The sequence below is a fragment of the Mytilus galloprovincialis genome, chromosome 10 (assembly GCF_965363235.1).
Source record: "Mytilus galloprovincialis chromosome 10, xbMytGall1.hap1.1, whole genome shotgun sequence".
Lineage (NCBI taxonomy): Eukaryota > Metazoa > Mollusca > Bivalvia > Mytilida > Mytilidae > Mytilus > Mytilus galloprovincialis.
Genome location: NC_134847.1, coordinates 22936902 through 22952169, shown reverse-complemented (window position 1 = coordinate 22952169; position 15268 = coordinate 22936902). Strand labels below are relative to the sequence as shown.

The following is a 15268-nucleotide window of genomic DNA, read 5'->3' as shown; positions in this document are numbered from 1 at the left end:
AAGTTTTCAGCAATCCACGAAAATTGATACCCAGAAAAATAAATGAATCCACAGTAGCTTAAGTTGCATTCATTTTTCAGAATCCATGTTGTTTTCATTTTAGATACCATTGTGCATTATAAGGACAGTCAACACATAGCTGTCTATCACAAGGGAAGATACTTTAAAGTATATATCCATTTCAGAGGTAGACTTCTTAAACCATGTGAAATTGAACAGTAAGTAATTACAGTTACAGAAACCATTCTTCATTGATGTGCAGAATAATGTATTTAATGTTTATTTCATTCCAATTAATTATGCCTCTACTTTCTGGGGAACAGAGGAAAAATATTGTTTGAAAATCCAGAGAAAACCCCATCACCATATTTTGGTTTGTAGATGTTGTATGTGGATAATTGGAAGATAAATTAGACACAATATTTCAAGCCCTCACGCATGGGTTTATGAAACATCAATATCATTTGGTTTTTCAGTTTAAAGAAAGATGGAAGGGGGGTCTTATTTCAAAATTAATAGAATTTTGAATAACTTATCAGAATGTAGTTTTTATCATGCTTTTAAACATTATTTTAAACATAATATCCACTGAAAATAGAAAAGGATAGTGAGAGTGGGGCATCCGTGTCCTATGGGCACAATCTTGTTGGTTAATGTGTTCACATTGGAACAATACTTATAAGACTATTGGGATTCATCTATAAGCATCTCCTCAGTCTTTCAGCTGAAGGAATAGGACAGAAAATTGTCAATATTTGATTCGTTTATGGCCAACTGTGGGGCATCATCCCGCTTATGCTCCTTTACCAATTTTATCAGGTCGGATCACAAATGACATGCATGAGTGAATTGCACAAGGATTCATTCCCTTTCATTTTCAAAAATTAAAGAAATCATTTGCACAGAAAAGGCCCTTGATAGCTTGCTTTTCTGTATGACCCGAGGCTCTGTGTTGAAGTAGTACTTTGACCTATAATTATTAACTTTTTATACGACCGCAAAATTTGAAAAATTTTTCGTCGTATATTGCTATCACGTTGGCGTCGTCGTCGTCGTCGTCGTCGTCGTCGTCCGAATACTTTTAGTTTTCGCACTCTAACTTTAGTAAAAGTGAATAGAAATCTATGAAATTTTAACATAAGGTTTATGACCACAAAAGGAAGGTTGGGATTGATTTTGGGAGTTTTGGTTCCAACAGTTTAGGAATTAGGGGCAAAAAAAGGGCCCAAATAAGCATTATTCTTGGTTTTCGCACAATAACTTTAGTTTAAGTAAATAGAAATCTATGAAATTTAAACACAAGGTTTATGACCATAAAAGGAAGGTTGGTATTGATTTTGGGAGTTTTGGTCCCAACAGTTTAGGAATAAAGGGCCCAAAGGGTCCAAATTAAACTTTGTTTGATTTCATCAAAAATTGAATAATTGGGGTTCTTTGGTATGCCGAATCTAACTGTGTATGCAGATTCTTAATTTTTGGTCCCGTTTTCAAATTGGTCTACATTAAGGTCCAAAGGGTCCAAAATTAAACTTAGTTTGATTTTAACAAAAATTGAATCCTGGGGGTTGTTTGATATGCTGAATTTAGAAATGTACTTAGATTTTTAATTATTGGCCTAGTTTTCAAGTTGGTCCAAATGGGGGTCCAAAATTAAACTTTGTTCATCAAAAATTGAATAAATGGGTTCTTTGATATGCCAAATCTAACTGTGTATGTAGATTCTTAACTTTTGGTCCAGTTTTCAAATGGTCTACATTAAGGTCCAAAGGGTCCAAAATTAAACTAAGTTTGATTTTAACAAAAATTAAATTCTTGGGCTTATTTGATATGCTTTATCTAAATATGTACTTTGATTTTTGATTATGGCCCAGTTTTCAAGTTGGTCCAAATCAGGATTCCATATCAAGTATTGTGCAATAGCAAGAAATTTTCAATTGCACAGTATTGCACAATAGCAAGAAATATCTAATTGCACAATATTGTGCAATAGCAATTAATTTTCAATTGGAGTTATCTTTCTTTGTATAGAATAGAAGTTGATAATATATGTTGGAAATTTGCCAGACATGACTATGATGTCATTTTCTATTTTTATTTGCCAATAAATTTATGTAAATAACTTCATTGGAAATTTGCCAATATAAAATGTTGCTGATGAAGCTTTTTTTCCTTATCTTATCTAAAATGTTTTTAGATAATGTATGTTGGACATTTGCCAGACATGACTATGATGTCATTTTCTATTTTTATTTGCCAATAACTTTATGTAAATAACTTCATTGGAAATTTGCCAATATAAAATGTTGCTGATGAAGTTTTTTTTATTGTTTTATACAATAAACAATGTATATTCACTTTTACTACCAACCAATCTTTACCATTCAGTGATAACAAGCACTTTATTTTACATTTTAATATTTTATGATGTATTTAAAAGAGTAGTTATTGTTGCAAACTCCATTAGAAATTTGAATTGATATCAGTTTTGGAAAAAGGGAAACGGGGATGTGAAAAAAAAGGGGGGGGGTTTAAATTTTTCTCATTTCAGATTTCATAAATAAAAAGAAAATTTCTTCAAACATTTTTTTGAGAGGATTAATATTCAACAGCATAGTGAATTGCTCAAAGGCAAAAAAAATATTTTAAGTTCATTAGACCACATTCATTCTGTGTCAGAAACCTATGCTGTGTCAACTATTTAATTTTAGATTTAAAAAGTTTGAAGAAGAAATCTTTAATTGATTTGTAAAATCTTGACATTTGTTTTGTGTAAAAAAAAACATGTAATGTCAAAAATTTGATCACAATCCAAATTCAGAGCTGTATCACGCTTGAATGTTTTGTCCATACTTGCCCCAACTGTTCAGGGTTCGACCTCTGCGGTCGTATAAAGCTGCGCCCTGCGGAGCACCTGGTTATAAATTGTGGCTGGGATTGAAATTTGTCTCATTGGCACTCACACCACATCTTCTTACTTATAATGACTTCATTTTCATTCTTCATTGGTCAATTTAGAATTTCCATGGTTTGTTTTGTTTGTTTTTTACTTTATTGGTCATATATATTCAGTGTATGGAATGATTGTTTTAAAGGTGTACATGTATTTCCAGATTAGATTATCTGATCTTTACTCATTTCTTAGATCATTAACGTTAATGTGATACTTGTAGTAAAACTTTATATTAGGACTATCAACATAAAATCAATGGTCAGTATAGTAGGGAAAACAATTTAGCATGTGCACTCTTTTTTATATAGATATAAGAAGATGAAGTATGAGTGCCAATGAGACAACTCTCCATCCAAGTCACGATTTATAAAAGTAAACCATTATAGGTCAAAGTACAGTCTTCAACACGGAGCCTTGGCTCACACCAAACAGCAAGCTATAAACGGCCTCAAAAAATTACTATTGTAAAACCAGTCAAAGGTGAAAATGAACGGTCTCATATAGATAAAATACGAGAAACACTTATGATCCGTATCAAAGACAACTACAGAACATCAGATTCCTGACTTAGGAAAGGTGAAAATGATTGCAGCGATTTAAACATTTTAAAAGTACTAACATTATTACAAGAACAAAAAGAAAAAACTGAAAACAAATAATTTTTCTTCAGCTCACTGCAAAAGATACTAGATGATGATGTTGAACCTGCAGTTGGAGAAAAACATTTGGCAGCATTAACAGCTGGTGACAGAGTACCATGGGCTAAAGCTAGGCAAGAATATTTCTCAAAAGGCAAAAATAAAGCTTCTTTAGATGCCATTGAAAAGGTATAATTGAACAAATGATGCAATAATGGTCAGAGAAATAAGTGTAGTTTTGAGGGAGTGTTGATCACATTGTGGGGTTGTATTTATACTGTTGTACTAGATTTAATGTATGAATCTTTGTACTAATTTCTGTGTATAAATTATCCTGATTAAGTTTGCTAGGCAGTCAAAACTTTTCAACAGACTCTTTGATGTCATTAGTGTAATTTTATATAGGTATTTTAAGTTTTGCTATAGTTTGCATTATTTGACAACCCAGCATCAGATATCAACTTCAGGAGACAGTGTTAGTTCACTTTTATGATTTGTTTCAATTATTTTTTAAGCAACTCTAAACAACTAAGTTTGCTTCATTACTTGATAAAAAAAAATAATGTAGCTTGTTAATGATCAAAAGCTAGTATCTAGAGGAATATAAGCCCTAAATAGATATCACTTAAAATATGACTTTGAAAGTAAAAATGTTCCATCTTTAAGTAAAATAACAAAAGTTTAAAATATATAATACATTAATGTTTAAAGGATCTTGAACTAAAACAAAACACATGTGTCAGTATGAAACAGCAAGACTGAACCAATAGCTGAATACATTTTATAGTTTATACATCGTTATGCATCATGTTTTTGTTTATTTTAGGCTGCTTTTGTAGTGGCTTTAGATGATGAACCTCAAGATTTTGATGAGGTAAGTTATTTTAATTGTGGAGCATAACATTGAGAGTGGAAATGGGGAATGTGTCAAAGAGACAACAACCGCCCAAAGAGAAAAAATCCCAACCAAAGGCCACAAATAAGTCTTCCAAAAAAAGAGAAAACCCTGAACCTGAAGGCCTTCTTCAGCTGGCCCCTTAACAAAAATATGTATGATATGTTTAAATCTTATTATGGCACCCTCAATTGAGTTTGGATGACATATTGTTATACTATGTTTATTATACCCCCGCTTTAAAAAAGGGGGGGTATACTGTTTTACCTCTGTCTGTCCGTCCATCAGTCCGTCAGTCCGTCAGTCCGTCCATCAGTCCGTCCATCAGTCCGTCTGTCAGTCAGTCTCCCATGAAACTTTCGTCACATTTTTCTCAGGAACTACACATCCACCCTTTCTGTAATTTGGTATCAACATTTATATATGTCAGCCATACCGTGTGATGCGTTTTCAGATTCATCACTTGACAACTTCCTGTTTACCGAACACTTGTCTGATTTTACACATGATAGCCAAGTTGAAAATTTTCGTCACATTTTTCTCAGGAACTACAATACAAGGATTTCTGAAATTTGGTTTCAGGATTTATATAAGTCAGCTATACCGTGTGATGCGTTTTCAGATTCATCACTCGACAACTTCCTGTTTACCGAACACTTGTATGAATTTACACATGATAGCCAAGTTGAAAATTTTCGTCACATTTTTCTCAGGAACTACAATACAAGGATTTCTGAAATTTGGTTTCAGGATTTATATAAGTCAGCTATACCGTGTGATGCGTTTTCAGATTCATCACTCGACAACTTCCTGTTTACCGAACACTTGTATGATTTTACACATGATAACCAAGTTAAAAATTTTCGTCACATTTTTCTCAGGAACTACAATACAAGGATTTCTGAAATTTGGTTTCAGGATTTATATAAGTCAGCTATACCGTGTGATGTGTTTTCAGATTCATCACTCGACAACTTCCTGTTTACCGAACACTTGCATATTTTTACACTATTAATATTATCCACTTGCGGCGGGGGTATCATCAGTGAGCAGTAGCTCGCAGTTTCACTTGTCTTTTTTTTTTTTAATGCCCCCACTGTAGCCTTTTTACCCTTGTCCTTGTCCCACAGTAAGTACATCCTAAAGTTGGTTTCTATTCTCTAACTTTAGTTTGTTTCAATAAAATGTCTTGTATGGCTTCAGGTTAAACTTTTTTGTGGAGGTAGTTTTTTATGAAGTTAAAGTCTAATCAACTTGAAACTTGTACACATGTTCCTTAACTTTTAATTTTAATGACAAATTGGAGTTTTGTCCCAATATACGGTCCACTGAACATAGAAAATGAAATTGCTCGATGGGCATACATTTACTATGGACGTATTCTGTTGTTTTTTTTATTATAAATTACCGATGTGACATTGAGGTGTTATGGAACTTTATATTTTAAAAAAAGTGATGTGGGTATCATGTGCTTATGGCGCAGCTCTTTATTTCTGATGTGTGTATTTGTTGGATTATTATATGCTTTCTTTGTTAAATTTTAATGTATTTTATGAGAGATTAATTTTGTAAATAACTGTGTAACCCTCTTTAAAGAATAAAGAATTTATTATTTTTATTATTATTATTATTATAAATGAAGAATGATTATTATTCTAATTATTAATGCTAGAATGATTACTGTAAATTCAGAAATTATTGCGAAAATTGTAAACGCAATAATTTAAACTCATTTTAAAATATTTTATATAATTTAACAAGGATTTTTCCCAAAATTTAAAAATTGAAATCGCATTTAAGTCTAAAATGACAAAATCGCAATAATAAATGCACGCAATATTTTCTGAATTTACAGTATTATTCCTAATGATAGGTTTATGATATTTGTTTCTTAATATTTTCCCAGCATGACCCTTCTAAGCTGGACAAGTTTGCACGATCAATGTTACATGGGAAAGGATATGACAGATGGTTTGATAAGTCATTTACGTTAGTGGTGGCATCAAACGGAAGGGTAAGTTGTGTATAGATGGCAAAAAATCTTTATTAATTATGGCGTTTACTCTTAAACAATATCATATTTAAGCCAGTGAGTTTAAATAATTTGAATTGTGCTTTATATGCAACTATGTATGTTGAAGTTTTAAGACAAATAAAATAAAGGTAAATAGAGTTATGCCCCTTGGAAACATTTATTAAATTGATTATTGAATTGGTAGTGCTCTCAATTGTACAAAAAAATAGTAGAATCTGTCAATAAATTAATTTTTATACATTATGCATGGTTGCAAATTTCCGCCTTTTTGATATAAACAAGTTAAGAAGTTTTGTCATAAAATGTGCATTCGTGTTATGTTGAAAGTACACAGGCAAATGATTATTATTCATATAAACGGACCTTTAACAAGTATAACATGATTCCCAAAAACATACATTTGAAAGCCAGAAGAAAAATCAGTATGGTTAGTCTGATTTCATTCATTATTCACAATCAGCTTGAAAACTTGCAGTTTTTTTTCAAAAATAAATGTAGTAAGATCTAGTTATAAGGACTTCATTCTCTTAGACTTATTACAAAAACTGTACAAAATTTAATGCATATTAAACAGCAAAACCTTTGCTATTTGTTCATCTATGTTGAGATCTCTAGTATGAATTTTACAGTTTGAAATTAAAAAGATTCCAGCTTTCTAGTTCTAAAATTTGACTGTTATTTTGTGAAAAAAGTTCTGGAACTTTGGACCAAAGAAATCAACATATGTTATACTGCATAGCTCTGTGACCTGTTGACTTGAATGCCTAATGTCTGTCAGGTCAAGTAGTGTCACCCAAGCTGTGCAGTATTACAAACATAATCAGACTTGATTGGTTAAGAACTATTTCTTTGAAATGATATTTGTTGCAATTAGTAGAGAACAGGTGGTATGCCCTTTGTGTAGTTTTGTCTAAAAAGCTTTTAACTAGCTCATATTCTAGTAACTTGCACCATTGTATTTTCAGATTGGTTTCAATGCTGAACATTCATGGTAAGTCAACATTATTAGATATGAATGCACACCTACGGGTGCGGGAATTCTCGCTACATTGAAGACCCATTGGTGGCCTTCAGCTGTTGTCTCCTCTATGGTCGGGTTGTTGTCGCTTTGACACTTGACATTCATCATTTCCTTTCTCAATTTTATTTAAAGTTTAAGTTTTGAAATTGTTCAAATTTTATTGTTGATTTTCATATTCTACTCTGGTTAATTATGCTGCCTACTTCTATTGATATTTCTAGTAAGCTTTAAAAAATCTAAGCCCTGTTTGATAGCAAAAAGGTGTAGATTTTTCCTATTTGGAAAGTGAATATATATGACAATTCCTTAAGAATTTGTGAGTCAATCCTCTGGGTTCTGCTCATTCTGACAAAAGCCATGGTTGGTTGACAGATAAATTAGGTTTGTTGATTGAAATGTACAAACCAGTGTAATTTAATCCATTACCATTAGTGACATTATGATACTTATGTTATTTGTTTGACAGATCAATGTAATCCATCATCATGTGGGTAGTCATTTAGGTTGGTAGAGATGTACAAATTTATTTAATTCATAAACCCTAATAATGATAAATTAAATAAATATGTCAAAAATATATATAATGGGTAGACATTTATCCCTGTCATTATTGTCCTGATGGAACCCAGATTTTTTCAATCAGCAAACATGGCTCATTTTGCCAAATAGAGGTCAAATTCAATTTTTGGCTTGTTTCTCAAAAAATAGAGCTGTTGGAGCAAAACTGAAGGATCATTTGATGTGAAGTAAAAAAATTCCATTTTTAACCTTTTAACAGAAACTATAATTGATAGATAGAAATTCTAATCTGTAAAGAATAGATGTTAAGTACATTAAGATCTACAAATAGGTTAGCATGCTCAATATTGAAATTACCTCTCTATAGGTAGTTTCACCACTAAATGATTTTTTTTTACCCATTTTCTGAATTTTTATTTTGTATTGTATAGAGCAATAGTATGTTATAATTTGTTCAACAAAATAATAACACATGGTGGGAACCGTAAATTTGCCTCCTTAGAGTTATTGCCCTTGAAAGATAATTTCTACTTGGTTTAATGCTTTTTTTTGGCCAAAAACCATGATGGATAGAGAGTGGGAGTTACTTTGATGAATATTACCAAAAAAAGATATTATAGAGATATTTTATAAAGTAGGTCAGCATGGCCAAATAGTCATACTTTCTTTATTTATTAAAGGTTTATTGCCTTTAATTATCTTTTTTTTAAATTTAGACTTAGGGTGGTATGGGTGTCTTTCGCAATCTTGGATTGTACATCCATCCCAGAAATTGGTTTCCTTTCTTTGAATTAAGTTTGCCTCAACCAAATGTTATGAAACTTAAACACAGTACTTATTACCACAAAACACAGATCAATTTTTAAATTTTGGTGGCGTCACGTTTACCATTCTTGAGTTATGCCCCTTTACAAATGGAAAAATTGTTGTTCTAAAAATATATGAATGTCATTTTTATATTTCCCATCACTTGGCGTCCGAATTTTGATTGGTTAACGCACGTCGTTACAAAACCCATAGCCCCTGGGTGTTGTTAACCCATATCCCTGGACGTTGCTACCCATTACATCGGGGAACTTCACACGCGTTTTCCTTAGTTCAATGGTTGTCCCTTGTGAAATATCGAATTCTGTAGATTATCCATGATGTCTGTATACTGAGATATTTAATCCACTAATGATGTTATCCTATTATGCCGATCATTTGCACTCATTTAAGTAAATGTGTCACTTAGCTCCCACATTGTCAATGAATGGGACTACTGACCTAGCTATGCAAATGACCCATGTTAACGCCACACCGTATATGACGTAACTCTCACAACATTGAGTGCCAAATTTGACCGATACCAGTTTATTTGTTTCTGGATTAAAAACATCTTTTACCTGACTACCTGTAGGGTTCTACCTATCGTAGTACCCTACACTTTAATAGTTAAAAATATGTCAAACTCACCAATTTCAATAAAACTTTTTAAAATAATGAAGAAAAGCGTTGCTGTCACGTTACACTTTGTGGTCGAATTTCTCTAAAAATTGCCAGATTTGGACAAAGACTGGGGATAAATTCGTTATCTACGTTCATATCCGTAGATATGGATATTTTAACACCCTTCAGTACCCTGTACACCATTCGGCTTCGCCTCAGGGTGTACTTGTATACTTCAGGGTGTTAAAATATTCATATCTACGGATATGAACGTAGATAACTTATAATATATATACTACCTTTTGGCAAAGTAGGAACACATTCTATCATTTTTAATTTATACTCCCATACCACCTTAGCAGTAAAAATGATCATCGATACAATAAATGTAAAAATAAATATCAAAGTATCATATTTTTACTTGGTGAGCAATTCAGGTCAGATTTACTCAAACTATATCAATGAATTTGCATGAGTAGTTGAAAATGTAGTATTTTGTTTGTGCACGAGGGTCTATAAAGGGGTACTCTGAGGGTCCAGAAAAATATTGTGGCTGAGAATAGATCTATATGGATCTTTTTTTTATTTTCATGTTTAACATTGACTTTTGTTGAATGGTTGTCTTTTTCTTATAAAACATCTTCTTATGAGAAGTAAAATAACAAACAAACAAAAAATTAAATTCCAAGAAAATTTTCAAGAATCCTTTATCAAATGGCAAAAACTCAAACACATCAAACAAATGGAAAACAACTGTCATATTCCTGACTAGGTATAGACATCTCCTCATGTAAAAAATGGTGGATTATACTTTATTTTGTAGCCAATTCAACCTCTCACATAGAATGCCATTATAATGTTATGGACAATGTGAGCAAAACAAACAAAAGAAAGTTTAAATTTATTGAAAAATATTGTAAACAAAGATATACTTGTGTTGTTAGATTTTTTTCTAAAAAAGTCAGTAAGATTTTAACAACAGCTGTTTTGTTCAATGGTTTGAGATATTTATAATACCTTAGCGATTAATAGTTTTGGGTAATTTGAATGAATGGAGAATGACCGTTGAAGTATAATTTACTACAAACAGGGCTGATGCACCAATTATGGCCCATCTCTGGGAGTTTTCCTTGAGTGAAGAATTCCAAATGGGGTATGACTTTTGCAATTTTATTTATTTTTTGCAACATATGTTTTAGGCTACTGTTTTGATTGAACCAATACAGTTATATTATGATATTCAATAATTATAATCACATTTCATTGAAAAGATTTCAGATGAAGATGTCTAATCTAGATAGTAGAATAGAAACTATTTGTTGCTTTCAGAAGGGTAGCCTTTAGCAAATGCTGCTAGTTGTATAATAATCTTTTTTATTTGTCTAACATTAACATGCATATCAAATATGCCTGCAATTAAGACCTGAAGCTCTAGATTTATCAAATTTAATTTCTAAAACTTTACTTTTGATGTCTATTTTCTCAACTTAAACATGATTTCCTGTTCTCATTTCTAAATGTCATCTATCAACATAATCATCTGCATCATTATGCTATATAGCAGTAGTGATTTCTTTTTGATTCAATAGACCATAGAATTCTGCAAGACTTTAAACATATATGTTCAGAAAAACTATCTCCAAAAACAGTATTAAATTAATACAAGTAAGCTGTTATAACTTGGAACAGCATGTCAACTACTAAAACAAACAAGATATTGAAATCATTAATTGGGGAACATATTTAAAATTTGGTTCCCAGAGCTTCAAAAAATGTGGTTATGGAAGTTTGCAAAATGTGATGAATTGTGGACTTCAGAATAGAAAGTAAATCACAAAGTATTGCTACATTTCATTCAGTCCAGATTTACAGATTGTTATATTTTTAATACTAAAGGTGCTAGATAGTCACAATTCAACATACTTTGTAACGAAGCAAAGGGAGCATGGCTTTTACTTGCAGGTGTGTTTTGGTGCTTCTAACAGCATGTGTTGTGTTTTAATTTTTTTGTACTTAGTACCCAGCATTGATATAGTCTAGTTGTAGTTAATTTGAAGATGTATACAGTTGTAGAAAGATTTTTTTCAATGTCTGGGTGTTTAGTACAAAAACTGTGGGATTTTACTTTTCTTGCAAATAAATGTCCCATACCTATTATGTAAACAGGGCGGATGCACCTATCATGGGCCACATGTGGGAAGTATGTACAGCTGATGACAGAGACTATGGGTAAATACTCTTATACAGAATGCAGCTCATACCAGGCACTTTTGGATGGTGATATGTGATAGTTGATATAATTGAGTGAATTATTTTCTGTCCAGTAAATTGACATCATTTTGTGTCTGTCATCTTTTAAGAAGCATTAGCTGCCAAATCCATGTCCCTTGAAGTGACTCAAACTTTCAGATAAGATTTATATTATACTTTATCCCATAAACCAAAATTACCAATTCATGCCCAATTTCATACCACAATTTTATCCAATACAATATCCTATTTTGCAATAATATTAAAAAAAATCTGAATTCTTTTATTCTTTTAACTATAGATATTATTTTATTTTGCATTTAATTTCCTTTACATCTTTTGAGACTGCCATATAACCCAATATAAACATAAAAATAGATAGCAATACATGCCATTGGATTTTAAAATATGTCAATCATTGTTTTCACCTGTTTTAGAACAAGTGTGAATCAATTCAATTCAGTCAACCAAATGGTTTACCCTTGTTCTACTTCCAATGTTGACATTCTTTTCCTTTAACTTTTAGTTTACGTGTAAACCATTTCAAGCTAGGGATAAAATTGAAAGTCACATAGATAAAGATTAATGAGGTCTTACCGTCTAATTATTTACTTGCAAGTGAATAATTAATCAGCAATGTTTCTTAGCTTATTTTGACAAAATTGAACTAAACTGGCCTTTAAAATTGATTTATTATTTCTTTGTCATTAATGATTGAACAGGTTAAAGTTTTTAATGAAGGTAGTTTTTGATGAAGTTGATGTCCAATGAACTTGAAACTTAGTACACATGTTCCCTATGATATGATCTTTCCAATTTTAATGCCAAATTAGAGATTTTCCCCTATTTTCACGGTCCACTGAACATAGAAAATGATAGTGCGGATAGGGCATCCGTTTACTATGGACACATTTTTGTTTTTCTAAGGAAGTATTAAGGATAGATAGATAGTGTAATCAGCCAAAATGGTCACTGATACAAGATCTACAAAAATATGAATTGACAAAAACCATTGGATGACTGTGTATATGAGTTAATGTTTTTAAGTGATGACTTATGATTGATTTACTAGTTCTTGCCTGTAATCTCAAAAACTACTGTGGATTCATTTATTTACTTGGATTGAGGAAAAGTTTTATTTTTATGCATAATTATTGTCTCATTTTGCAATTGTCTGCATATAGTTCTACAGAAATTTTGTACTTGAAATTCAGGTTTCACCCTTTACCCAAGAAATCCTTGAAAATTGGTATCCCATGAATAATAATGATAATAACTCGGAAGAAACTAAACAACAAAACTTGGCAGTATTACACAAAAACACAATGTTACTAAGTTTATTAAAAAAACCTGAGCTATTGCCCTTCCATGGTGACTTTTGACATACATGTATGAGAGATTTAGGATTTCATTAAAGTCAGTATGCTTATCTTTAGAAATTAGAATCAATTGAAAAGGTGTGTGGCACAGGTCTAGGTATTAAACTTTTTCAGGCTAATGAACTTCTGCATTTTTATGAGTTTTGATCTTCAAACAATCAGCTGATAGTCAAACTCTAACTGATCTATTTAACAATAGCGTTGTAAAAAAAATTGTAGGATATTGGTGAGATATTTTTGTAATTCACAATTACTGTTTATAAATGTGTATTGCACAACATTGCACCCTCATTGTATTCGAAAGTATTGTATAGGAATATTACTTAATCACTGTGTATCATCGGTACAGCGGATATAGGTACAATGTACTATCCAAGCGGGCATGATGGATTTTTACCTGACAAGGTAAGAAAATCTTTGTTGTGTTTACATAATATCAATGTGTACTTCAATTTAAACATAATTGTTGTATCAAGAAATGATTTGGTAGTAGGTTGATGCTTAGAGACGTCTCATTATTTGCACAAAACAAGAACACTTGCTGAAAACATGTGCAAATACTGTCAAAGAAGTTGGCGCTCGTTTCATCCGTAAGATTCTATATTTATTGCCATGTATTAGCTTTCATTCAGATAAAACATGTAAATGGCTTGACAACTGTATCCAAATTGAAAGTTGGTGTTGACATTCACAACTATTTACGAATGTAAAAGTTTATTATTCTTATTAAAGTATAATAAATTGGAAAAAATCAATGGGAAAATTATTTGGGAGCAGGAATTTCAGATGTTGAGAAATGTACATTGAATGCAAATAAAACAAAACAAAGATTTTCTTAGGTAAAATTTGATAAAACCCCACTAGGTTAGTACCTATATCTGCTGTTCCGATGATACAAGGTGTTAATAATATAAGTTCAAATCATGTGTACCCATTTCTGATTCCATTGTATTCAATTCAGCTATAATGTAGATGTAGATGTATAAATTCATCAATGTGTACGTAAAGTTTTAAATTTTTAATCACCATTAGAAAAAAAAATTAATGAAATTATCCTTTTTCAAGTGGTTCATAAACAATTTATTTCTTATCATACTAGGACACAAAAAAACTTTAAAAAATCAGCTATAAATTAAACCATTTTTTTTTTCTCTCTTTTTATAAAACAAACATTATATGAGTTTGTTAATGAGAACATATTTATGGTTGTTTACTATTAAATGTTACATAAGATATCAACTGGAAAGTTAACTTATTCCAACAAAAATATTTGACTAGACCATGTCTGCATTTATCCACCATATGTATACCAATTCAAAATTCATTTTATCAGAATTATTTTATTATTATCAATCACGGACAAATCTTTATCTATTCCCAAACTTTTTGTATAAAAGGGAAACATGGAAGGCGAATGAATCAAGGCCCTAGATCCAAGATCAGTGAGCCCTCTTGTTTTGAATTTGTATGTCCACAATTTGTTTAGGAGTACCATTTCTCTTACAGTATGCTTTGGAATGCAATGAAATTTTACAGTTATTTTCCGTCATGATATGTGAAACAAAATAAAAAAAGAAAACCCCATGCAAACAGACTAACATAGACTAAAACATTAAATGAAAACAGCAACCAGTGTGCTAGTGACAGGCTCTTGGCTGGGGACAGGCACATTAAAATGAAGGCTCAAATATCATCCTGTCTGAGACAGGTGTGCAACAGCATTACATCAGAACAAATTGGCAAAAATAGGGTTTACCTATCAAATTCACATTACATACAATATATGTAGGATATGTAATAAATCAATTAGATCTTTTAATGTATCTTTTTTAATATTGCATAATGAATATTCAGAATTTTTGAAACATTGAATCAATTCCTGATTTTCAGTTCACTTACATGAAAATTTATTAATTAATTCTGAAAAAAATATTTGTTCATTTTTGTTTAATAATTATAATCATAATTATTTTTGTATTTTAGATATACAGATGATGGCCATACAATAGGTACACCAGAAATCTGCCCAAATCCTATCAAATTAGAATGGGAATTTCCAAAGCCTGTATGTATAATTAGAAGTACATATACTCTTATTATATTCCCTATAAAACTGCTTGTATAGATAATGGCATCACCATGTCCATCTGTGT

The 15268-nt window shown here is 31.3% G+C and overlaps 1 protein-coding gene across 7 annotated transcripts in view; it reads left to right on the top strand.

The window, feature by feature from the left end:
• Positions 1–15268, top strand: part of LOC143047186 (carnitine O-palmitoyltransferase 1, liver isoform-like) — a 51000-nt gene that overhangs the window by 28090 nt on the left and 7642 nt on the right. For 5 of the 7 annotated variants that reach the window (XM_076220173.1, XM_076220177.1, XM_076220175.1 and 2 more), the window contains exons 10-17: positions 104–218; positions 3621–3777; positions 4415–4462; positions 6390–6497; positions 7484–7509; positions 10577–10639; positions 11653–11715; positions 15099–15180. In XM_076220173.1, the coding sequence (XP_076076288.1) occupies positions 104–218; positions 3621–3777; positions 4415–4462; positions 6390–6497; positions 7484–7509; positions 10577–10639; positions 11653–11715; positions 15099–15180 (662 nt within the window). The remainder of the gene's footprint in view (positions 1–103; positions 219–3620; positions 3778–4414; positions 4463–6389; positions 6498–7483; positions 7510–10576; positions 10640–11652; positions 11716–15098; positions 15181–15268) is intronic. The other 2 variants (XM_076220179.1, XM_076220178.1) reach the window with 2 other exon arrangements.